Source organism: Gossypium hirsutum, chromosome D06 (genome assembly GCF_007990345.1).
Source record: "Gossypium hirsutum isolate 1008001.06 chromosome D06, Gossypium_hirsutum_v2.1, whole genome shotgun sequence".
NCBI classification, from domain to species: Eukaryota; Viridiplantae; Streptophyta; class Magnoliopsida; order Malvales; family Malvaceae; genus Gossypium; species Gossypium hirsutum.
The window spans coordinates 65,831,358-65,857,379 of record NC_053442.1 but is presented as its reverse complement, the minus strand read 5'-3'; the positions used below and the strand labels follow the sequence as shown (position 1 = coordinate 65,857,379).

Sequence of the window (26,022 nt, the reverse complement as noted above, 5' to 3'; positions counted from 1 at the left end):
AAGATAAAAAAAAAGGTCCTTAATGCTGATTGAGTGGTTAACATTAGACAAAAATGTATCTGGTAGGGTGTACTTTTTTAGTTAACAAATGCACTTTTTAAATTAAATTTATAGCTAAGCAATTAGTAAATTGTGTCAAGAAAGACAAAAAAAAATTAGGGTCCTTAACGCTGATTGAGTGGTTGACGTTATACAAAAACGTAGCTGGTAAAGCGTGCTTTCCTAGTTAACAAATGTACTTTTTAAATTAAATTTACAGCTTAGTAATAAGTAAATTGTGTCATGAAAGACAAAAAAAAAACCAGAGTCCTTAACGCTAATTGGGTGGTTGACGTTAGACAAAAACGTATCTGGTAAGGCGTGCTTTACTAATTAACAAATGCACTTTTTAAATTAAATTTACAGCTAAGTAATTAGTAATTTGTATCATGAAAGACAAAAAAAAAAAGAAAAAGAAAAAAGAATTAGGGTCCTCAATGCTGACTGGGTGGCTGACGTTAAACAAAAACGTATTTAGTAGGGTGTGCTTTCCTAGTTAACAAATGCACTTTTTAAATTAAATTTATAGCTAAGTAATTAGTAAATTGTGTCATGAAAGACAAAAAAAAAAAGAATCAGGGTCCTCAACGCTGACTGGGTGGCTAACGTTAGACAAAAATGTATTTGGTAGGGCGTGCTTTCCTAGTTAACAAATATACTTTTTAAATTAAATTTACATAAAATATATAAATATTAATGTCTAAATTTGTTATTATACTAATCAAAATTATGTACAATCGGCAAGTAATATTGATTCTATAGTTAATTTCTTTGATTAATCACTTTCGAGATTAAATTATTTTAATTTTTTTAAGAGAATTAATTTGTTTAATATCAAAATTGAGAAAGAGAAAAGAGGGGGTTTTTCCCAATATTTTTTCCCTTTTAAAAGCGTACCGCAATATTATTAACACATTGTTTAGACATTTGAGACGCTAAAAAAAATCAAATTCAATAAAAAGACAAAAAAGAAAATAAAAAGAAGATTAATTATTTCGTACCAAAAAAAGAAAAATTTATTATGGAGTTTGAAAATCTAATTGGACTCGAGAAACACTGCTGTTGCTGTAATTGCATTGTTCATAATTTCACTTTTTATTATATTTATTTTCCATTTATTTTAATTTATTTTTTGAAATTCATTGTTCTTGTTTTTGATAATAATTCTCATCCAATTCCCTTTCTTGACTTTCACGATATTTCGTGGTGTTTTTTTTTGAGAGAGAAAAGGAATAAAGGAGAGAAAAAAAGAGGGGCAAAAGAAAAGCTTATTTTGTTGAAACCCTAAAATTTTATGCTCTTTTGAATTTTTCTTTTGGATCTGCTTCAATGGAGGCTGGTTCAGAAGGTGAGAATAATCAGATCAATAATCCGAATAAGAATGTTAGTAGTTCCAATGAAGGCAACGTTAAGCCTAAACGACAAATGAAGACTCCGTTTCAACTCGAAGCTCTGGAGAAAGCTTATGCTCGTATGTTGTGTTCAATCTCCCTTATCTTTTTAACCATTTTTTTTTAATTTTCTGGTGATTTTTGTTTTGTGTTTCATTTTGCTAGTGGAGACTTATCCATCGGAAGCGACACGAGTGGAATTGTCGGAGAAATTGGGATTATCGGATCGGCAGTTACAGATGTGGTTTTGTCACCGGAGATTGAAAGAAAAGAAGGATACTCCTACGAAAAAACCGCGAAAAGTTGCTGCGTTACCGCCAGAATCTCCAATCGATGAGTTGCGGGCCGGGCCGGGTCCGGACTATGGATCAGGGTCAGGTTCGGGGTCAAGTCCTAATATGGACACAAGGAAGTTGGGGGGAAGCTCTTCTCGAGGGATGACGGAGGATGTGCAGACAGTCAGGAGGTATTATGAGTCACAACAATCGATAATGGAGCTCAGAGCAATTGCTTGTGTGGAGGCACAGTTGGGAGAGCCATTGCGAGATGATGGACCTATGCTTGGCATGGAGTTCGATCCATTGCCTCCTGATGCTTTTGGAGGTATACCTTAACTGTTTTTAGGTTGTTTGAATGTTTGGTCATTATGTTGCTGTATAATATTTATACTTTTGTTGAATGTAGACTACATTTGTGTTTTATTTTTCATGGACTTGTATAGAGTTGCAAGTTTCAGTTTGTTTTTTCTTGGTAGTTTGTTCAGTGTAGTTTATATGGTAGGCCTTGTAGGTGGAAATGCTTGGATTTTATTTTAATTTGTTTTCCCCCCTTTTGTAAACAGCAATTCCCGAGCCACATAATAGGTCTGGACATCCTTACGAGAGCAAAGTATATGAGCGACATGATGGCTGGTCAAGCAAAGTTTGTTTCTCAAACTCCATTTACATATAACTACCAGTATATTTAGAAATTAGAATACTTTATACTGTAATGCAGTTGTGATGATTTCTCAGCGGTAGGGTGAATTTTCCATCTGTTTTTCCAAATGGTTTGACTTCTAATTTGGCACCAATATATATTGCTGAACTTTTTGTTTTGGAAAGCTAGTTATCCCTTCATCACCCATGTTTCTGTGGGACGGGTTAACTGGTTATATAATGTGGCTTTTTTCTTATGCTGGCTTTTTGTAGTTGTTTTTGACTAGGTTGTTTAAATTGATATGCTGTTGGCATGATTATCTTTGATCTTTCTTTAGCTTTGAAGTTATGTTTGTTTAACATGTAAAATGCTTATTTGTTCTAAAGTTATATTACCTAGTTAGTTGGGTTGGCTTATTGATATTGTATATACTAATAATCTCAGGTTGCTGCAAGGGCTTTTCATGAGTATCAGTTTCTTCCAGAGCATTCAAGTCTTAGATCTGATGCATATGGACTTGTTACTCAGTCTCATTTTCATGAATCCCCGGTCAGTGGTGTGAGGGGTAGAGCTTCACCGTTTGTTCATGGAGAGGAACCATTGTCCAGGATTCATGGCATTCAAGGTCATGGATCTCGAGCTCTTGTGTTACCTCAGCAAGGAATAATTCCTTCATCATCTCATGTGGCTGATGATTCTCTTGCAGAAAGGGAATCATTAACGAATGGGAGAAATGCTCCGTCTATTTGCCATCCGGTGTTGGGGTCTGAAGATTTATACATGCTGTCTGCTGAGCAAACCTTGAATAATGATGCTGATCCACGGATCGATAGGAAACGCCAGGTGTCTAGCTTGGTATAATATGTTGTATATATTACCTATTTCCTTCCTTGATTCTAATTCTGTATATCATTTATTTCATTTATCATTTTTTTTCGTTGTAGAGTGATGAAACTAGAATTGCAAAGGAAGTTGAGGCACATGAGAACAGGATTCGTAAAGAGCTTGAGAAACTAGACCATAAAAGGCGAAAGGTTTTCTGTTTTTTAAATTATTATTGACCACGAACATTGCTTCCAAGGGAATCCTCTATATTCACTCGTATTATTAAAATTGTTTTTCTCAGAGTGAAGAGAGGATGAGGAAAGAAATGGAAAGGCTTGAACGTGAAAGAAGGAAGGAAGAAGAGAGGTTGATGCGTGAGAAGCAGAGGGAAGAAGAGAGAACACAACGAGAGCAGAAACGTGAAATGGAAAGAAGACAAAAGTTTTTGCAGAAAGAATACTTGAGAGTAAGAATATTTTGCAAATGATGTCCTGACCTTAATCATAAGACAAGTTTTTGCAGAAAGAATGCTTGAGAGTAAGAATATTTTGCAAATGATGTCCTGACCTTAATCATAAGTGATGAATATTTTCTTTCTCCTTTTTAGTCATGATGAATATTTTCTTTCTCCTTTATAGTCATGACTTATAATTTTGGGGTTTACCTTTAGGCTGAGAAAAAGAGACAAAAGGAAGAGCTGCGAAGAGAGAGAGAGGAGGAGAGACGTAGAGTTGCCAGGGAAAAGGCTACTGCACGGAAAATTGCTAAAGAGTCTATGGATCTTCTTGAAGATGAACAGCTAGAACTCATGGAGTTGGCTGCTGCTAGGAAGGGAATATACTCAATTATTCATCTTGAACATGATACCTTGCAAAATCTTGAGTCATTTAGAGGTAAATACCACTTGAAGTCTTGAATTGCATTTGTCTACTTGCTTTTATTTAATTTGGCTTTGATTGGTGAGCTTTTTGGATCTCCACAGTTGAAAATAATATATTTTCAGATTTTCCTGAGATTTTTTTTGCCCCATTCTATGGTAAACCTCACTTGAATTGCATTTGCCTATTTGTACTTTGATTGGTAAGCATTTTGGATAGCAGAAAAATCTTTCAGATTCTTTTGACCTTTTTCATTTGAATGAAAATAGTTGATGCCACTAATATAATGAATGTTTCTAAGTGGTTTGTTGGAGTAATTTTATGTTCCCTGTAAAGAACAATTAAAATAATTTATTGTTTAGGAGGGATATGATACTAGGTGTGCTTAGGGTTGAGTAGTTGATTGAGTTGAGTCAAATTGGGTTAAAAAATTTCGAGTTAGTTGAGTTTACTAGTCTTATTTTTTCAACTAAACTTGATTTGAAATTTTATTGAATCGAGTCGAAGGAAAAGAAATTTGAGTCAAGTCGAATAAATCATTTGAGTTAAAATAAATATTCTATCATATTTAGCATGATAAAGGAAGTCCTATAGAATTTTACTTGAATTAAAGTCCACTTTAAAAATTAGAAATCATCACGAGACACAATTTTAAATGGAAAATTGTTTAATGAAAAGGTTAATGCCTTGAGACTTGAGATCTCACTCTTAGCTATCAACAAGTGATTTAAAAAAAACCAATGAGAGAAAGTTAGGGAGTTTCACCAAAAAATAATAGAACATCTGTTTAGACTAATAGATCGAAAAGCCATACTAGTTAGATGACTAATCTGAACATTAAATACCAACATCAACGAGTCTTCTAGTTTTTGTAAAAAAATCAGCTTGATTGGACCACAGGTGATCTTTCGAATGTTGACTTGATTAAAACTTTGCACAATAGGTAGGGTTGAATTATATTTAATTATTTGAATTATTCGAGTTATTTGAACAACTCGAGTTGTACATTTTAAATCCGAGCTAAACTATTGAATTTGAACTATTTAATCGAGTTGACTTGAACAACTCAAACTATTTAATTTGAAATTTAAAAATTTAATTGGTTTTTCAAATCGAGTTGGATTCTGCTCACCCTAGGTATACTAGTCATATATCTATCACTTGGATTTGCAGAAAGATTGTGATATGTTTCCCTTACTGTTTATTCTTATTTTTAATGATTCTTTGATTTTTCAATTCTTGATGGGTTTTAGCTGATGATAACCCTAATATTTCTGTTTTAGATTCATTAAGCGTGTTCCCGCCAAAGTCTGTGCAATTGAAAAGACCATTTGACATTCAACCGTGGATTGATTCAGAGGAGAATGTTGGGAATCTTCTCATGGTATAACATACTTGCCGGTTTTTCATCTGCTATAAGTTACATATCTAGTGATCTTTATATCTTTGAGTTTGTTTCCTAAATGATTTAAGGTAAAATTATAAATATAGCCCCTTTTATTTCTAAAGGTAAAAAGGACTATTAACACAGTTTCCTTTATCAGGCATGGAGATTTTTGATTACTTTTGCTGATATTCTCAGACTATGGCCTTTTACTCTTGATGAGTTTGTCCAAGCTTTTCATGACTATGTAAGTATCCAATGGAATGCCTTGTTTTCTAATTTTCATTTTTAGTTCAGCTTCCTAGATGTGATATTGTTACAAATTTGACACCAGGATTCAAGGTTGTTGGGTGAGATTCATGTTGCTCTTTTGAGATCAATAATAAAAGATATTGAAGATGTTGCAAGAACACCAGCAACTGGATTAGGGATGAATCAGTACTGTGCTGCCAACCCTGAAGGTGGACACCTTCAGATTGTTGAAGGGGTAAGTGGTGTTATAGGTTTTTCATGTTGCTTATTTTCATTGCTGCTGAACCATTTTGCATTTGGTGTTTGCCAGGCATATTCCTGGGGTTTTGACATCCGGAATTGGCAGCATCACTTGAATCCACTGACATGGCCTGAAATTTTCCGGCAATTAGCAATCTCTGCTGGTTTTGGACCTCAGTTGAAGAAACAAAATGCAACATGGACATACACGGGTGATAATGATGAGGTTGTTGTAACTTTATTGCAGTCCTCTATTTCTGCATAATGACGACCAACTTCTTTCTCCCTTAACAGTATTTAGTGTGTCTGTTTGTCTGTATATATATGTTTATTTTTTTTATCTGGACCTGCAGGGTAAAGGTTGTGCTGATGTAGTTTCTACTCTACGCAATGGTTCAGCAGCTGAGAATGCATTTGCATTGATGCGAGAGAAGGGTCTGTTACTTCCTAGAAGATCAAGGCATCGTTTGACACCTGGAACTGTCAAATTTGCAGCTTTTCATGTTCTTTCGCTGGAGGGAAGCAAAGGATTAACAGTTCTAGAACTTGCAGATAAGATTCAGGTGAGTTTGGGTTGTGTTCCTATTTGATGTCAAATTAATTTGTATGTTTACACACCTTTTCCTAATTTATCTGTTTCCTATTAGAAATCTGGACTTCGGGACCTTACAACAAGCAAGACTCCGGAGGCTTCTATTTCAGTTGCTTTGACAAGGGATGGAAAGCTCTTTGAAAGAATAGCTCCTTCAACTTATTGTGTACGACCTGCCTATAGGAAAGATCCCGCTGATGCAGAGGCCATACTAGCAACTGCAAGGAGAAAGATTCGGCAATTTGAGAATGGATTTTTAGGTGGAGAAGATGCTGATGAAGTTGAAAGAGATGAGGTGGAAAGAGATGATGTTGAAAGAGATGAAGACTCTGAATGTGATGTTGATGAGGATCCTGAAGTTGATGATATAGCTACTCCTTCAAATGCAAACAAAGTTGCTGACTACCCTAAGAATGAAGTAAATGCTTGTTTAGGAAGTAAAAATTTCCATGCCTCAGCTGATGATGAATTGGATGTTCAGTCTGAATTTGATAAGGATTTTCCACCTTTCCCTTCAAATACTGTGAAGGTTGACAATGATCCAAGTAATACTGGACAATATGTTGCCAGTGAGGAGAATGGAACAGGCAATCCTGATCAACAGAATATTGAAATTGATGAAAGTGAGTCTGGTGAGTCGTGGATTCAGGGTCTTTCAGAAGGCGAATATTCTCATCTTAGTGTTGAGGAGCGCCTTAATGCCCTTGTTGCCTTAATTGGTATTGCAAATGAAGGGAACTCTATTCGTGCTGTGCTTGAGGTAGATCTTTAGCTACAGTTTTGTATGATTGCTCTGTTGCTTGCTTATCATTTTCTTCTTTGTAATTTTGATTTATGAATTCGCAGGATCGTCTGGAAGCAGCAAATGCTCTTAAAAAGCAAATGTGGGCCGAGGCTCAGCTGGACAAAAGTCGTCTGAAGGAAGAATGTATAATTAAAATGGATTTTCCACCTGTCATGGGAATCAAGACTGACGCTCAACTGCCTAATTCTGCCGTGGAAGGCAGCCGAAGTCCATTTCCTGTTGCTGATAATAAAAATGATGAGGCATCTCCAAGCATTCCAGAAGACCAAAAACCCTTGCTATGTTCACAAAATGTTCAAAATGACCTCAATAGTTATCCTGCTGAAAGGGCCTTGGTACTTCAAGATGCCTCCATGGGTCCAGAAAACTTCTCTGCTCAGCAGCATGGATATGCTTCGAAAAGATCACGCTCACAGTTGAAATCATACATAGCCCACAGAGCGGAAGAGATGTATGTATACAGGTCCTTACCTCTTGGCCAAGATCGTAGGCGAAATAGATACTGGCAGTTTGTTGCTTCTGCTTCTAAAAATGACCCTTGTTCCGGCCAGATATTTGTTGAACTACATGACGGAAAATGGAGGCTGATTGATTCTGAAGAGGTATGCTATACTCATTAGAAAGAGAACTCTGTTGATATATGTTGGAATCAATTGCTAGACTAATCAGAAGAACGAATAGAACTTTTATAACTTATATCTGAATATTTTTGACAATGTATTCCCTCAATTTCTTTGTAGGCTTTCGATGCTCTCTTGGCATCTTTGGATGCACGAGGAATCAGGGAATCTCATTTACGGATAATGTTGCGAAAGATTGAATCCTCCTTCAAAGAAAATGTTCGTAGGAACTTGCACTCTGCCAGGGCTATGGGCCGAAGTGGAAACTCTGAGAATGAAGCTTCTGAAATTGATTCTGGTCCTGATTTTACTGGCAGTTTTGACAGTCCTCGTAGTGGGATCTGTGGGTTGAATTCTGATGCATCAGGGACATTACCTTGTTTCAAAATTCAGCTTGGGAGAAACGAAAATGAGAGAAAGTCAGCCATGGAAAGGTATCAAGATTTCCAGAGGTGGATGTGGAATGAATGTTACAATTCCTCTATTTGGTGTGCCATGAAATATGAAAAGAAGAGATGTACGCAGCTATTGGCTGTTTGTGATACATGCCTTGGCTCTCATATGCCGGAGGATGTGCATTGTAGTTACTGCCACCAGACGTTTCGCGCCTTCAACAATAATTTTAATTTCTATGATCATGAGATTCGGTGCAAAGAAAACAGGAAGCTAGACAACAAGGATAAACATACTCTCGATTCTTCTCTCCCCATGGGAATCAACTTACTAAAGTCCTCTTGTGCTCTAGTTGAGGTGAGTTAAAACAACAGCTCACTTTCGAATTTCCTATATAAAATGGAATTCAAATTCTATGTTTTTGTCTCAAACTTTTCCCTTTGCAGGTATCTATTCCACCAGAAGCCCTTGGTTCAATGTGGGCGGAGGGCCAACGAAAGATGTGGGGCAGGAAGCTTAATGCATCTTCTTCCACAGATGAACTCCTAAAGGTTTTCATTTATTTGAAATAGTTCTAAATTCCGAAAATAATCCATTTAATTAAGGTTTTTATTTGTGGATTTATCCTATTACTGTGATCAAATTGGGATCTCAACATTTTTTGCTTTGTAAGTTGATGAAGAAGTTGGCGGTTATTGCTAATAGACTAAAAGACTGCCATTTGATTGCATTCTCAAATGAAACATTGTGCGAACTTTGTATCTTATCTCTTAACTCGAGCATTTAGACTTTTAATAGTATTTGCCTCTTTCTCTTGTTTTATGCAATTTTGATGTTGGTCTCACTCGAATGTCATGTTGGCGTTGCAGCTGTTGACACAGCTCGAGAGTGCCATAAAACGAGATTATTTATCGTCCAACTTTGAAACAACGAGGGAGTTATTGGGTTCTAGTCTTCAGTCAGAGAATGATTCTTCTACTGTTTCGGTGCTTCCATGGATACCCCAAACCACTCCAGCTGTAGCTTTAAGGCTTTTGGAGCTTGATTCGTCCATCATGTATGTAAAACCAGAGAAAGTCGAACCTCCGGAGAACAGGGAAGCTAGAGCATCATATATAGTGAGTGGTTCTCGATACTTTTTTCTCCCTTCTTCGAGTCTAATATACTAATATATGGGTACATTTTACTGTGGTCTATCAAATGTAAGCTAAACGTTTTTGTCGAATATGCAGAAGCTTCCTTCGAGAACCTCTCTTTTCATCAAGAATAAAGAGCTTGAATTAAAAGAGCTAGACCAAGATGAGCCTATGAAGGAAAACTTTACCGACCTGAGTAACAGTAAACGCAGCAGCTATAAACGGGGAAGAGGCGCTCGTGAACAAGGATCTGGTAGAAAGTGGCAGAGGAAAGGTTCTGGTTCCAAATCTGATGCCGGCAAGCAAATTGTTGGAGAAAACAATAATTTAAGTTTCCAGCTCAAGCAACAAAGCCAAAGAACCGGTCAGAGTTCTGGACATGGCCGTCGAACAGTTAGAAAGAGAGCTGAAAGTAGAGCTGCTAATAGTACGATCATGGCTCGGATGAGTGATGTGGTTAAACCAAAGGCTGATGCGGTATCTGTACGAGATTTGGATGAAGAATGGAGGACTGAAAGATTTGGGATGATGGCAACGGTAAATCCTCCTGATAGTAACAGTACGGAAGAGGAGTCAGATGACGATGGGCAAGGTGAAGGATACGGACAAGGAAACTGGGAGCTAGATCTTAATGGTGCCTCTAATGGTTGGAGTCGAGAACCGATGGAAGCTAGCTATGAAGAGGATGATACTTATGAAGATGATAATGGCATTGAACAGGTGGTAGAAGAAGAATCCGATGGCGATTTGGAGATGAGTGATGCATCAGATGATGTCCCAAATGAAACTAGAAACGATATTGGCTTGGACTCGGCAGATTCCGAAGATTATAGTGATTAAACGAAGGGTTTTTCGATGGAAATTAGATTTAGATTGTACCACTTAGGGCATTTACACCTAATCGTAACTTTAGCCGAATTTGAGTTTAGTAATACCCAGCTCAAACGACTTGAAAGCTTTGAGCTTTTTATTTTTATCATGTATTTCAATGTTTTTATATTATTATATGTGAATATTATTAACTTTAAGCTTATTATTGAGCTGATTCAGCTAAGTTCAAGTTTGGATATGAATAAATTTAATTGAATTTGAGTACAAATGTTAATAAATGAGTTTAATTGAACTCGAGTGTAAAAATAGATGTTCAATTGAGCTTGAATTGAGTAACGAGTTTCTGATTTTGAGTCGAATTCAAATTTATTAGCATTTGAGTATAACTTAGTTTGATTACACCCCTTAGTACCACTATAAAATAATAAATCAATAGCTAAAAATGAACATGACATAAACAAGTTACTTTTTGAAGACAATGAACAACAGTCCGATTTCAAAGAATTTTCAAAATATATTTTTATATTGATATTTATATATTCTTATAATTAAATTTAAAATCATATTTTATTATTTAAATTTAATCCTGGCCGCCCAAAATAGTAAATTAAATTATTATTATTCTAAAATATAAATGTAGTAAAATAAGAAAAGATGAAGTTTGACCCAATTTTAAAGGACTAAATTAATAGATTAGATATTTTTTAGGCAACTTTTAACTTCTACTCATAAAATTGTCGTAATTCCCAACTTGTAGAGCCAAATCTTGTATAAAATATTTGTTTTAAATTGAGTTTGTATTTTCTCACACCAATGATAAAATAATAATAATTTCGAAAATGAGGTTAAAACTCAATCATAATTTTTTTTCTTTTTTAGTGTTTTATTTAATTATAGATCTTCACCTCCTAATACAAAATTCTTTTTCTTATTTAGTCCTCAACATTTATACCTTTTATTAATTTGGTCATTATTCATTTTTAAATAAATTTGACCCCCGACCTTTAAAAAACGTCAAATTCAATCATCAACTTTTTGAAAAAAATCTAATTGTTTTTTTTAAAAAATGAAAAATATTGGTTAAAACGTTAAAGTTTTACATCAACCACCTCATTAATATCTCTAATCATATATACAACCGGAAAGGGGTCTTGATTAATTGTGGTAAAATCAATCGCCTTATTAGTATAACCAGCCGTATATGCTTTTCCAAAATTCTCAACTGAGACGAATGAGGTTGATGAAGCTTAGTCTGCTTCGATTGAATCACTGATTCTCGATCTTTTTCTTGGCCACTCATCATCCATAAATTTTCAACAAATATTGTGAATTTTAATTAAAATTAATTAAAAGCCACAATTTTGGAGTAATAAAACTTGTAAATAGATCATTGAATCAAGTTTTAATTTTGATTATGATACTCAAATATTTGACTTATATATATCTATATTGTTTTTAATCTTGTAGACGGAATATGTTTTATGTGCTATTCGAAATAAGTATGGAAATGTGGATGATGAGCGGCCAAGAAAAAGATCGAGAATCAGTGATTCAATCAAAGAGGATTAAGCTTCATCAACCGCATTCGTCTCAGTTGAAGATTTTGGAAAAGCATATACAGCTGGAGATACTAGCGAGGTGATTGATTTTACCATATATGGCTAGAGATATTAATGAGGTGATTGATGTAAAACTTCAACGTTTTAATCAATATTTTTCGTTAAAAAAATGCAGTTTGACATTTTTTGAAAGGTTGATGACAGACTTTGACGCTTTTTGAAAGGTTAATAGTCAAATTTAGTTCAAAAATTAATAATGACCAAATTGACAAAAAAAATATAAATGTTAAGGACTAAATTTAGTTCGAAATTCATTTTATTTTATCATTGATGTAAGAAAAAAAAACTCAATTTAAAACAAATATTTTATTTGGCTCTACAATTTTATGAGTAGAAGTTAAAGGTAGCCTAAAAATATCTAATCTATAATTTAGTTTCGGTTATTGTATTCAATTTAGTCCCTTAAAAATTGGATGAAGCGTCATCTTTTCTTATTTTATTACATTTATATTTTAGAATAATAATAATTTAATTTACTGTTTTGAGTGGTTGGAATTAAATTTAAATAATTAAAATTTATTTAATTTTAAATTTAATTATAAAAATATATAAATATTAATATAAAAAAATACTTTTAAAAATTTTATTAATATTTTGAACTGAAAAACAACCTTTTGTGCTAGATCGAGCCGACTTGAAACAAGTTTGAACTTGAAAAATCTTTGAAATCTTTTTGGCAATTGATTTATTATTTATTATTATTTTATATATCAGAGTTTTGAAAAGAACAATGAACTTGAAAATAAATATAGGATAAAAGTATAAAAATAGTCGTCCAACTATGCCTTTAGTTCTATTTTGATCATTTAACTATTAAATTTTTCGATTTAATCACTACTTTTTGAAATAAAATATTTTAGAACTAAATCGAAAAAAATAATAGTTGGATGACTATTTTTGTAGTTTACCCATAAATATAACATAAATTATTAAATAGAGTTAATATTTGATATGTTACTAGTGAAAAAAATTAATTTCACAAGTAGGATTCAATTACTATTCGCATGTCTTTTATGAAAAAAAATCTTAATTTTCTATTTTTTATTAAACCTTGAAAGGTATATGTCGTGTATTTAACCCTACTTGTGAAGTTTTTAAACTCGAATTGATTCAATTCATATCAATCAAACTCAAACTCAAAATCAACTTTTGTTTTATATCAACACAATGCAACCGAATATACAAATATATCAAAATTTATACAAATATACAACACTTTAAAGAAAAATATGAACAGTCCCGAACCCTGAACATTATAATATCGTTGAAAGGAACAGTCCCAAACCCTGAATATGAACTGTAAAATAGATATAGGCTTAACGTAAAAAAATCAATATTGGGCAACTAAACCATGATGATTGCTTGTTGAAGAAGCTTTTTATAGGTGTTTAGATTTTGATGGTGATACGGTGGTTTAGTGTTTGTATCAAGATAATAAAGGATAAACACTATAATTATTGACAAGAATAACTCTGACCCTGAACATAAATTATAAAACGGATATGGACTCGATGTAAAAAAAAAATTACTTATTGAAGAAGCTTTATGGGTGTTTAGATTTTGATGAGGATGGAATGCTTTAGTTTGTATCAAGATAATAAACGATAAACACCATGATTGTTGAGAATGATAACCTCGAACTTGAAAATGAACTATAAAACGGACATGGACCCGATTGTAAAAAAAAATCAATACTGGGCAACCGAACAATTACTTGTTGAAGAAGCTTTATGGGTGTTTAGATTTTGATGGTAATGCAATGGTTTAGTGTTTGTATCAAGATAATAAAGGATAAACACCATGATTACTGAAGAAACAAACATTGGGATTGGTCCAAAAAACCAAAGAATCAAATCAAGAGCAAAATAGAGTGATCGAAGCCCAAGTGACCAAAACTCACCACCTCGAAGAACAGTTAATTTCACAGTTTCCATCGGTACTTCACAATTGGGTGTAGTTATCAAATAATTTGCATGAACAAAGTTCCTTGCCGATTGAACAAAGCAACAAAATGCAATGAAAAAACAAGTTAAAATGCAAATATATTTGATTGACATCGTGGATTGCCTTGTATCTCCATAGATTAAATTGCTTACGAAGAAATTATTTGATGAATTCCCGAGCCAAGCACCGATTAAAGAGCTTAGTGTTAAACAAACTGAGCATAAAAAAGTTGCAGCTGAGGTGTTCGACGCAATGACTGTTAGAGCATTGCTAATAGCTTCTTTATCAGCCTACAAAAATGAAAAAGGGAATAAATCAAACACATGGTGAACAACAAAAAAAAAAGAAAAACTACACCAAGATTACTAAACTATTAATAAATTTACGTTTTCATCATTAAATTATTAATAAGTTTACGTTTTGGTTATTAAACTATTCGAAATATTTTATTTAGGTCATTGGAATGTTAGCATCGCTGTTGCATGACTTTTTTTATTTGTACCACCTGCACTAATCGAAAGCTTTCATTTTTTTCCCTTTTGCAGTTTAATTTTTTCATAAAACAACTTTGATCGTCACGAATTTACGAATTAAAATTCAAATAGTTTTATTTTTCAATCTTTGACACTGAACGTTAGTTTGACTTGAATTTAAGGTATGTTATTTTACTCTTCGATAAGTATTAAACTACCGTATCGATTGTCGAATCGTCATTCGGAGCTTTGCTAGCCAGACCTTTTTTAAAAACAAATTTAACAATTTAATAATTTAAATGAAAACTTTTAAATAATTTAATAACTATTTTGTAAATTTTTAAAGCAAAATGACGATAACGTAAACGATAACGTAAACCAACTATAATAAAAGATGCGTTGATCGAGTTCAAAAAAGGAGTAACCATTACCTGCAATACTCGTTCGACCCAAGCTTCTTTATCGGTATTTTCAAAACCGATCACTGTTGTGTGAGGACGATGTATGTATCTATATAAAAGGAATAGATGGTAAGCAAACATGATGAGCAAACCAGCAGGGACTAAAATCAAATCAAGATTCTCCTTTTCGAAAGACATTTGGGTTTATTTTTCTATTACAATTTTGGGTTGAATTCAGTTTTCAAAATGATTGAGATGATTATATGTAGGAATTGATGGATTGTTATAACTTGGGAATTTTTGGATTGTAACTTGTTGTACAAGGGACATATTCACAATCAATGCCTTGTAACTTGCCAACTTTCTTTCCTAATTATTCTTCCAACTCAGGGATAAATATTAAATTTATACATAAACTTCGGTCTAATGTGTAATTTGATACATGAATTTTGATTTTGTACATTTATGTACATAAAATTTTGTTTTTGATTTAATTGTACACATTTACGAAAATGAATACATACATTTATTTTCATATTAAATTAATATAATTGTTTGTATATGTAATATATGAACGTCAAATGGTACTCATTTGATAATATTAGTAATTTGTGAAAATTGAATCAAACCATAATTTTATGTATAAAATCGTACAAGATCAAAGTTTATGTATAATTTTGATATTTATTTATATTATACCTTTAATTTCGGTTAAATGGGTTTGTTTATTTTTGTATATTAAAATATTACTTTAATTTATAATTAAAAAATATTTATTTATCTTTACCATATTAAGACATTGACTGAATTGGTGGCAACTATGGTTGAATCCTGATTTCCTTAGGAAATTACCAAAAAAAAAAAATTTCTTTTACAAGGTAACAAATATTATTTTGAGGGTATTTATATCTTTTTTATATTTTGATAAATCAAGAAAATACGTACATATAAAAAAAGAGATTTGAACATAAAATATTCAACTTTTCACTATTTCAACTTTACAATTACAACCAAATATATAGCAAACATATAACTGATATGAATTTTAATAAGAAACTAAAATATTAAAAGGTTAATTTTAAAAAAATATATATAACAAATTCTTTCGAGATTGAAACGGTTTTTATAGGTTGAAGTCGCTCTCACTTCTTAAATAATAAACCGAATAAATTATTAGTTTTCGATTCAACCATTAATTGTTTGACCCAATCATTAATTGAGTGAAATAAAACATCTCTACTTTTTTTATGCAAATATTTATAATAAAAAAACACAAACTCAATTTTTAAAAAGAAAATAATTTATACAAGATTTGACTCTACATGTTGGAAATTAGGACAATTTTATGAGTAGAAGTTAAAGGTTGCTTAAAATGGTATCTAATCTACAATTTAATTTGATTATTGCATTCAATTTAGGCCTTAAAAATGATTGGGTCAGCCTCATCTTCTCTTATTTTTATTATATTTTTATGTTCTATGATAATAATATTGGAAACATGTGAATTTAAGTGAAGTTTTGGGAAAAGGGTTCTATCTTTGTCTTTTCTTTTTGGCCATTGATTTATTGTTATTATTGTTGTTACCCGAATTTGGTTTTAATGTTTAATTAGATATTTGAGGGGTTTCTTATATTTCAATTTGGTATTTGAGTTTTTTCAATTTGATACTCGAGTTTCTTTTGTTCCAATTACGTACTTAAAATTGGCTTCAATGTTTAATTTTATATCTGAACTTTTTCATGTCCCAATTAAATACATATGTTTTTTTTTACGGGAGCTCACGTATTAAACATTAATTAGGCCACATGATGGTGTTTGTTATAGGTACCAAATTAAACATTGAATCCAAATTTAAGAACTAAACTGACATAAAAAAAAAATCATGTACCAAATTAAATATTAGAACCAAACTCAAGTACCAAATAATATATAAACCCTATATATTTTATATATTGGGTTTTATTAAAAAATGATAAATGAAATAAAATTGAAAATAAAAACAAAAACAATATGAATTATTAAATGGGTTAATATTTGAAACACCGTAAAAAATTTTAATTCCATAATCAGAATTCAAATACTACCACGTGTCGTATATTTTTTAACTTTATTGATATAATGACAATTAATATTTTTAACTCCACAAATAAACTTAAAAATTTATCAAATAACCTTAATTAATATTTTAAAAATAAAAATTAAATAAATAAGACACATAACGATTTTTTAAATCAAATAATAATCCATTAAATAACTCAAGATTATTTATTCAAATTATTTACCCAAATGTGTTTTTAGGCTACGACAAACATCGAGGTCACCCTGCTCTTCTAATGGTCGAATTTTATTTTTATTCTTCTTTATGAAAAATATTTATAATTTAATCCTTTTATTTTAATTTGACATAATTTAAAACTTATTTACGGTATTAAATCAAAAGAAATAATGGTTGATTTAACCATTTATCTTTCATTTTTTTCTGAAGTGATTCGTACGGTTCTGTTTTTCACTTAATTACGTGGAAAAAGAGGCATTCATTGGCGAGCTTGATAATCGATATGTTTCTACAGGGTTACAGAGTGAATAGGGGGCAACACGAGTGTGGCTTTTCCGATAATCAATAGTTGCAAAGACTCACTGCCTTCAGAAGTCGATGCAGTGTCGATTAACTTGGGACTGTTCTACGACCTGGTCGGATTGGCCTCAAAGGATGGTTTGCTTTAGGTGCTAAGAGACGGGATGCCAGTATACCCGAATGTGAGGGAGCTGCAACTGCAAAGTCTCCATGGAATGCTGCTGGTATGTCTTGTTCGATATAGCTTTACTTGGTTCTAGTGGCAACCTTATCATTTACAGTGTTCTTTCCATGATTGCAGAGCTCTTTGATCTTTTGGTTCATTGACTCTTTTTCGATGAACCTCGTTCGAAAGAGGGAACAGAAAACAGGTCTTTCACAGATTACAACGGCCGTGGTTTGCATGTCGAGAAAGCAAGTCATGAATGAATTCGAAGGACTGAAGAGATCATATTATATGGATCCACAGACACTGAACCGTTTCAAGTGGCACTATTACGAATATGAAATCAACAAATGTGATGCTTGTGCCTTGTATAGGTTGGAATCGAAGCTTGTTGATGGTAAGAAAAGCGCAAAGGGGATATCAGCGAATGATACAGACACAGATGGGAAAACTCACGGTGGAGTTCCCATGCAATAACAAGTGCTGCGTCACAGGAAGGGCTAAAGATTAGTATGAAGGTTGGTGTTGGAAATCCTTATTCCACTCCGAATGTGGTTATTATCCAGTCAACACTGTAAGCAGTTATTATCTAACATAACCGAAGGAATTCGGATAAAATCCAAAGTAGCTGAATCTATTCATCTAGTTCTATATATGCTGAAGCATTTTAACTAATAGAAGTGGGAGCTTCTGCATGCTCACCAGTCCTTTTTTCGGGTTTTCATCATAAAGAAAACCTAGTCAAGCTCTTAACTTTTAATAACCATAAAAGACAACGATGATTGACTCTCGAATCCAATGTAACTACCGTAATTACTGGAAGATAGCAACGGCAGGCAAAGAAAAATGGCTGTTTTTCCTTGGGAAACTATTATACTACCTATTAAGATACTTATTATAAGATTCAAGCCATGCTAAACTAATAACCAAGAATTCAAATATTTAAAAGACTTCAATATGGTAAAAGTGCCATGGAGGCCCATGTAGTAGAAGTTGGATTGCATTTTGCCCCCTCTACTGAAAAAATGAGCAAATTAATCATTGTATATTAGATCAAAGAGCAAACTGGTCATTTTATTAAAAATTCCATTCATTTTTATTGTTAAAAACTTATCCCTGGACATCAACATGGGATACACGTAGCATGACATATGCCACTATTTGGTTATTCCATCAGCCATACCAGTTTTTAATAGTATAAATAGATGAAATTTTTTAATAGAAACGATTAATTTGTTCTTTGATTTAATGTGCAGGAACTAATTTGGCCATTTTTTTGAGTAAAAGGGCAAAATGCTATCTGACTTCTAACACAAGGGCCTTCGTGGTACTTTTACCACTCCAATATCTAACAAAAATTATCATCTATTGGATTTGGATAGCAAAGTTAAAATAATTAGTAGATAATATAATTAAAAGTTGCAAATATCCATCCAATACCATGCCTAATAGGTCATAGTAATATTTGCATTACATCAACATGCATTATAGTTCATACAAAACGAAAACATAGAATATCTCTTCAACCATGTGGCTCCTTCACCATTCAATCAATCACTTAGACTATTCATTGTAAGATGCTGTTGAATGTGCATATCAGCATAATAAGAATGATTGGTCATGGGAGCTAACATAATTACAGGCTTAGCAAGTTCTAAAACATACCTGGTTATGGTAATTGCTATTCCCAATCGCAGGTCGAAACCCGTTTTCTAGGCATGAAACCTTCGTCTTGGTCTCCATCATCGTCTTCAAGGTTGTTAACCCGTTCACATTCATCGATCCATTCGCTGTATCTAGAAAGTCATGAGAAAGAATAAACATACAAGAGAGATCAAATGAGGGAAACAACGAGTAAACACCGGATCAATTGCACTTACATGTCTATTGCTTCTGTCAAAGCTGCAAACAGAGAAACAAAAAATAAACATAGAAGAGTTAAAAACATGGATGCCCAACATAGTTTTTCATCACAATTACAAAAGTTAAACAGCATCATAAGTACCTGTTATAACAGTGCTGAAGCTTTCCTGGCAAATCCGGCATGAGGCTTCGCCGATCAAGTTCTTCATGTCACTGGAATAGATAAACACCAACAACTTAGTAAACACACAGGGGTGTCTAAAATGAAAAATTTTCCATTTAGGCACTTTAAAAATTTTAAAATTTTACATTAATAAAGGTAAAATTGCTCTTTGGCCCGCTTAAAAATGATAAAAATTTGATTTAATCCTTTAAAAATTATAAAGATATAGGCTATTAAAATGATGAAATTGCATTTTTACTATCGTACAAATTACAATTTAATTTCGGCCCCACCTAAAAAAATTTTCTGGCATCGCCCTGTAAACACAACCATAACATCTTTCATTAATGTTCTGGATTAATTACACCAAACATCCCAAACTATGACTTGAATTTTAAATTAGTCCCCAAACTTCAAAACATTCTAATAGAGAGCTATTAAAGTATCAATATTGTATCAATCACATCCTTCCATCAACATAAGGGCATTAAATGTTAGCTTGGATCTGACGTGAACGAAATTTTAAACACATTTATACCGATACCATGAACATCTTCTCTTTGACATGTTTAAAAAAAGCCTCCTAAATTTTTATGACAATTTTTTTTAACAGTGTCAAATTCAAGCGGTTCATATATTAGGTAATGCTTAAAATTTGATACCATGTTTTATATGTACACCACATCAAGGGAAAGCCGGAAAATTGCTTTAGAGAGGGCCAAAGTATAATTTATCATTATATTAATATGTAATTTCATAAAATTTTAAGGGGCTAAATAGCAAATCTACTACTTTTTGGGGGCCAAGGTCATCGCCTGCACCCTTTGCCTTCGCCCCTGCACTACATCAGATTTAAGCTGGCAATTAATGCGCAAGCTGATGTTAGAGCCTGATTAATGCGATACTTATCCTTCGAGACTCACTTAGAATTTAGAACATTTTGAAGCTTAGGGTCCAATTTAAAATCTAGGTTATAGCTTGAAGACGTTCGGATCAATTACCCTAATATTTTCTATTCAATCTTCATAAAAAAATAATCTACAAATTCCAATGATCATATAGACAAACATCAAGCCATTCCTTTCCTAATCATCAAATAGAAGATTTTGTTTCAAAATCCCCTTAGTTATTAAATGAAACAAAGGGTAAAATTCCTCATAAAGAAAAAAACAAATAAAAGAAGTTTATACTTACAGGCGGCATTCGACACCGGTGCCATGGTTACAAAAGGGACAACTGAAAACGGTATCAAGCTTATCCATTCGCTTCTTAGGAGCAGGCTTTGCTCTTGATTTCCTCTTTCCCATCCTTAAATCCCTTCAACACATCAAATTACAACCAAAATCAGCATGAAAATTTCCAGAATTTTGCAACAAATTTAAAGTTCTTACCAGAAATCAGATTCAAATTTCAAACCCTAGCAAATAATTCGATGCTTTCTTTTTAAAGATAGATAATTAGGTTAAGCAGCAAAAAAAAAATCTATTTTCTTAAATTTTCTTTCTCCGGAAGAAAAACGCAACAGAAAAAATAAATAAAATTGAAGCGAATTTCAAAGGCTTATTCAAATCGATAATGAAAATATCAATCATATTTATCCAAAAAATAAAATAAAATTCTATTTGAAAAAAATAAACGAATGGATAAAGAATTTAAGGTTTGAATTTCATAGATGAACAAAAGCAAACTGAAAATTTGAAATTACCAGCGATTGATTCCGATTGGCGTGAAGTGTGAAAAATGGGAACTTTTTCCGGGATTTTATTTATCGTTACAGGTAGACAAAGGTAAAAGTATCATGGAAGTCCCTGAACTAACAGTTAGATTACATTTTGCCCTCTCTAATAAGAAAATGGGCAAATTAGTCCTTGTATGTTAGATTAAAAAGCAAATTGGTCATTTCTGCATTGAATGTTTTTATTCAACAGTCATCCGGATCATCTATTAGCTTAATTCTAATATTCCCTTGCACAAAGAAGTAATTGCAGCCCCAATACTAACCCTAATTGCCACAAATCACTCACCCAAATACCTCATAATACAATCAAAAGAGTGTTACAAAATAACCATAAAGAAAACACAACAAAGCTATCAACAAAGACACTCCAAAATTGTTCTCTAAACAACGCCACAAGCAGCCTATTTATAAGTTGATGCAAGAGTCCATCCAACAGAATTTTGATAAGCTTTAAACTCCTATTTATTCTCAGAAAATGATCACAAGATAGAAGCTCGTTATAAATCTCAGTAATCTTGATAGCGTCAAATAGTTATTACATTTGGTAGTCAAAATTTGGACAGTAACATTCCCTTTATGTTATTTTGCAAAATAGTCTATACTTCATTTGTTGATTCACAAGAAGAAATCATTTGGACGTGTGGTGCCATCAGTAACCGTCACAATGGTTGAGTCCACTCATCTTCATTAGCTTCCCAAGTAGCTTCATTACTAGACATAATGAAAGCTCTCATACGAGCCTTCTAATATGCAAGTTTTTTGAACCAAGTATCAACTGCTATCGAGCAATTAAACTACTTTCTCTTATGAATTCCATAGTTGCAAACCAAACAAAGGATCACCTTCAAACAACTCTTTAAATCCGCTTTGATACCATTTGAAAAAGCATTCGGTTTGCACTTGAAAAAGAATTTCATTCTAACTATTATTAAAGTAGAAACAAATAGAAATATTAAATGCAAAGTAACACAATAAGCAAAGTAAGGAGAGAATTAACACATGATATTCATTAACACAGTTCACACACAACAATCATACATTTGCAGAGCCTCGCCTAGTGAATGATTTTATTCAACAATCGTTTGGATTATCTATTGGCTTAAGCCCAATCTACCCTTACACAAAGAAGTAATTGCAACCCCAATACCGACCCTAGTTGTCACAAATCACTCACCCAAAAACCCCACAATACAATCAATAAACTCTCCAAAGAATACCTAAACAAGTTCCCAAACAACTTCAAACAGTTTAAAAGATAATGATAAATACTCAATCCTTATTCGATAGACTCATAGCTTCATTAAAGAGATTAGTTGAAGAGTTATCCTAGCCGAACAATAGGAATGTTTTGTAAAATATGTCAACATTTTATGGACCATACTCAACTACCAATGTTGGGCCCAAAATCTCCCCATGGCCCAAGTAGAAAATCCATTTCATTCTAACAAAACAAGGAACGAGCAGGTAAAAAAAAACCCCAACAATCTCCCCTTTGGCATTTTTGACAAAAATTTTGACGATATTAACAATTCTTTAAGTTTACATCAGTATTCTAATTAGAATAAAAAATTTGGACTAACTAATGACATTTTAAATATTGAGGTACCAAATTATGTCAACAATTAAAGTATAAATAGTAAATCTCAAATTTGAGAATAATATAGGGACCAAAATTGAAATTAAACCATTATTGTTAAAAATGTAAAAGGAAAAAAATTCAAGGACAGGTGTCAAATAAGGCCATCCTTTTATATAGTACTATAATATATAATCTAAAAGTAGAGGCACCATAATTAAAATTAATCCATTATTGTTAAAAAGGTTAAAAAAGAAGAAGTAAAGACCAATGTAAAAGAAGGCCTTCCTTTTATATATAGTAGTATAAATTATTTTTAATTTACTAAAATAAAACTAATAATTGATTAATACTATTCATAATTAATAATATTTTTTTACCTAAATATTCCAATATTTTAGAGAAAATACTATGATTTATGTATAAGAAAGGGAATATTCTCTTGCAACGAAGTCACTTATATCTTTTGTTGACATTTGAGTGGAACAGTGATTACGGCTCTTGTCAAACACCTATATAACATTGGTTCGAACTCTTTCATCCTCTATTCTTTCGCCCTTTATATTGTATTCATAAAAAAAAAGTCACGATTAATAGCTTTTAATATTTATTCTAATTAACTTTGTTTTAATGTTAATTTCGATATTTGTTTTATAAATATTTTACACAAGTTAAAATATTGCAATAACATATTAAAATTTTGAAATTTCAAATATTAATCACAACATTCTGAAACAAATCTAGCAATTTTTTTTTTGGTGATAAATAACAAAAACCAAAGTTTACATCAAATTATAATGATTAAAAGCACAACTCGTTTTGTCTTGTTGTAAAACCCCTAAAACTTCATTGGGAGCATTATCGAAAACTTGTAAGCTTGACTTCCATGCTAAACTTAGCTTAGCCAGCTGATTTGTAATTATGTTGTCTTTCTCAGGTATATACCTAATCCACCACTAACCTTCAGATCTTATAACCTGTTGAACCCTCCTAAGCATAGTGATTCCTGAATCTTCCATCCCATTATCAGTCAAGGCTTGGACCACCTCCGGATTGTCAGACTGAATCGTGGCTTGTTTAAATCCTTTACTAAGCAGGATAAGTAACCCATCTAGAATACCCTAAAGCTTAGCCTCAAAATGAGTGCAAGTTCAATTCTTGAGGCATAATTGTATGTTAGACTGGTTTTTTTAACAAATGTAATTTTAAAATTTCAGCTTCTTACCAAAGTTGAGTACTTAGTTTTTTATTTTGCAAGAAACCAAGCATGGTTATAATAAAGAACAACACAATAAGTTTCTAACCATTGAATTACACAAGCAATTTCAAGGATTGCATTTAAAGCACTCGAGTTTGTCTAGAATTTGTATTTTTTTGTCTAGAATTTGTATTTTTGTGGAATATAATCACAACACTCATCAATTATGGTAGGGAAAACTTTTCGCATTGCAATGTATCCATGGTTTGCCATTGGCCATATTACTCCATTCATTCATATGGCCAACAAACTAGCACAGAGAGGTCACAAAATTTCTTTCTTTTTGCCAGCCAAAACACTAGGCAAGGTTGAGGCTTTCAATCTCTATCCGGATCTCATAATCTTTATTCCAATCACCGTTCCACATGTTGAAGGTTTGCTTATTGGTGCTGAAACAACACATGATGTTCCTTTCCCCTTGCATCCTCTCATTATGAGTGCCATGGATCGCACAGAACCAGATATTGAAGCTTACCTTCGTGAACTCAAACCCCATTTTGTCTTCTTTGATTTCACTTGTTGGATGCCAGCTTTGACTCGCAAGCTAGGCCTAAAGTCCGTGCTCTATTGTATCATTAGCTCTGGAACTATTGGCTATCTTCTTAGCCCTGCAAGGAAAATTCTTGAAAGAGGTTTAACCGGGCTTGATCTCCTCAAGCCTCCAAAAGGTTTTCCTTCTTCAAGTATAAAGCTACGCATGTTTGAAGCTCAAGGATTAGCTGCTGTAACAACAATGGATTATGGAAGTGGTATTTCATTCGCGGAACGCCATCTAAGGTCATTTAGTGATTGTGATGCTATTGGTTTCAAGACATGCAAGGAGATTGAAGGGCCTTATTGTGAATATATTGGAAACCAATTTGAAAAGCCAATGCTCTATGCTGGTCCGGTAGTGCCTGAGCCACAAAAAATGGTGTTAGAAGAACGACGGGAAAAGTTATTAAGCAACTTTGAAGCCAACACATTGATATTTTGTGCCTTCGGGAGTGAATGCGTTCTGAAAAAGGACCAATTCCAAGAATTAGTTTTAGGCCTCGAGCTAACAGGTCTACCATTCCTGGTCGCATTAAAACCACCAATGGGAGCTCAAAAAATCGAGTCGGCCTTACCAGAAGGATTCCAAGAAAGAGTAAATGGAAGAGGGTTCGTTTATGGAGGTTGGATGCCACAACAACTGATCCTAAGGCACCTTTCCGTGGGGTGTTTCGTGACTCATTGCGGCCTCTTCGGCAGAGGCTATGGTGAATGTTTGCCAATTGGTGTTGGTACCGCATATTGGGGACCAGATAATTAATGCAAGATTGATGGCTGGAGACTTGAGAATTGGAGTAGAGATTGAGAAAGGTGAAGAAGATGGATTATTTACAAAGGACGATGTTAACAAGGCAGTAAAGGCTCTAATGGATGATGATAGTGAGTTGGGGAAAGAGATAAGGGCTAACCACGCTAAATGGAAAGAGTTTCTTTTAGCAACGGGGCTTGAAAATTCTTACATGAATGATTTTGTAAATATGTTTTTCCAAATTGTAATATTTTCTTTACAAAATTTGATAATGGAATTCAATTTCAAGAACTCATGGTATAATCCTCAAATTAGATGTAAAATTTTGAATCAATGTTATGTTATTGCTTAAATTTCATTTTCATGTTAAAAATTTCATATAGAACTTTTATTTGATAAATGGTCGATGTGTAAATTTTCATGTCTGCAAAGTCTTACTTGAAGGGTAGGACGACCCGGAATTATATAGTGTCGAAAAATGCAGTTTAGGAACCCTATTTTTGTAACTCGGGTTTATAAATATTAAATAAAAATATTTACAGAATTATTGAATTTCGGTTAAGTAATTTAATAAAAAACGTAGTTAATTAGAACTTAAAGACTAAATTGTAAAAGTCTAATCACTATAGAGTTTTAATTAAGAAAAGAACTAAATAAAA

General features: G+C 32.9%; 3 protein-coding genes and 1 pseudogene across 16 annotated transcripts; 2 read left to right on the top strand and 2 right to left on the bottom strand.

Moving 5' to 3' along the window:
* The first annotated feature begins 953 nt into the window (after positions 1-953).
* Positions 954-10,506, top strand: LOC107960219 (homeobox-DDT domain protein RLT1). Of its 4 annotated transcripts, none has more exons than XM_016896513.2 (19): positions 1,066-1,510; positions 1,596-2,033; positions 2,272-2,351; positions 2,793-2,973; positions 3,055-3,203; positions 3,293-3,382; positions 3,475-3,639; positions 3,844-4,066; positions 5,335-5,435; positions 5,596-5,682; positions 5,770-5,922; positions 5,998-6,153; positions 6,281-6,490; positions 6,575-7,279; positions 7,366-7,926; positions 8,065-8,694; positions 8,784-8,888; positions 9,207-9,455; positions 9,570-10,506. In XM_016896513.2, the coding sequence occupies exons 1-19, from the start codon at positions 1,369-1,371 to the stop codon at positions 10,311-10,313; spliced, it is 5,169 nt and encodes a 1,722-aa protein (XP_016752002.2). In that variant the 5' UTR covers positions 1,066-1,368; the 3' UTR covers positions 10,314-10,506. The 4 variants fall into 4 exon arrangements, with proteins under 4 accessions (XP_040952234.1, XP_040952235.1, XP_016752002.2 ...); XM_041096302.1 differs by having other exon boundaries at positions 1,082-1,510; positions 3,055-3,191; XM_041096300.1 differs by having other exon boundaries at positions 954-1,510; positions 2,793-3,203.
* A 2,550-nt stretch (positions 10,507-13,056) lies between these two features.
* Positions 13,057-15,004, bottom strand: LOC107960220 (uncharacterized). The gene is made up of 2 exons (XM_016896514.2): positions 14,772-15,004; positions 13,057-14,157 (listed from the first exon to the last, which is right to left on the bottom strand). Exons 1-2 carry the CDS (start codon positions 14,937-14,939, stop codon positions 13,612-13,614), a joined length of 714 nt encoding a protein of 237 aa, XP_016752003.1. The 5' UTR covers positions 14,940-15,004; the 3' UTR covers positions 13,057-13,611.
* Positions 15,005-18,870: 3,866 nt separating this feature from the next.
* On the bottom strand, positions 18,871-21,373 carry LOC107960221 (transcription elongation factor 1 homolog). 11 transcript variants are annotated; one of them, XM_041096295.1, is made up of 7 exons: positions 21,215-21,373; positions 20,704-20,826; positions 19,803-19,826; positions 19,489-19,559; positions 19,364-19,385; positions 19,149-19,273; positions 18,871-19,063 (listed from the first exon to the last, which is right to left on the bottom strand). In XM_041096295.1, the coding sequence occupies exons 2-6, from the start codon at positions 20,814-20,816 to the stop codon at positions 19,165-19,167; spliced, it is 339 nt and encodes a 112-aa protein (XP_040952229.1). In that variant the 5' UTR covers positions 20,817-20,826; positions 21,215-21,373; the 3' UTR covers positions 18,871-19,063; positions 19,149-19,164. The 11 variants fall into 11 exon arrangements, with proteins under 11 accessions (XP_040952229.1, XP_040952225.1, XP_040952228.1 ...); XM_041096291.1 differs by having other exon boundaries at positions 19,149-19,279; positions 21,215-21,370; XM_041096294.1 differs by having other exon boundaries at positions 18,871-19,273.
* Positions 21,374-24,247: 2,874 nt separating this feature from the next.
* On the top strand, positions 24,248-25,715 carry LOC107961071 (cyanidin 3-O-galactoside 2''-O-xylosyltransferase FGGT1-like; annotated as a pseudogene).
* The last annotated feature ends 307 nt before the right edge of the window (positions 25,716-26,022 follow it).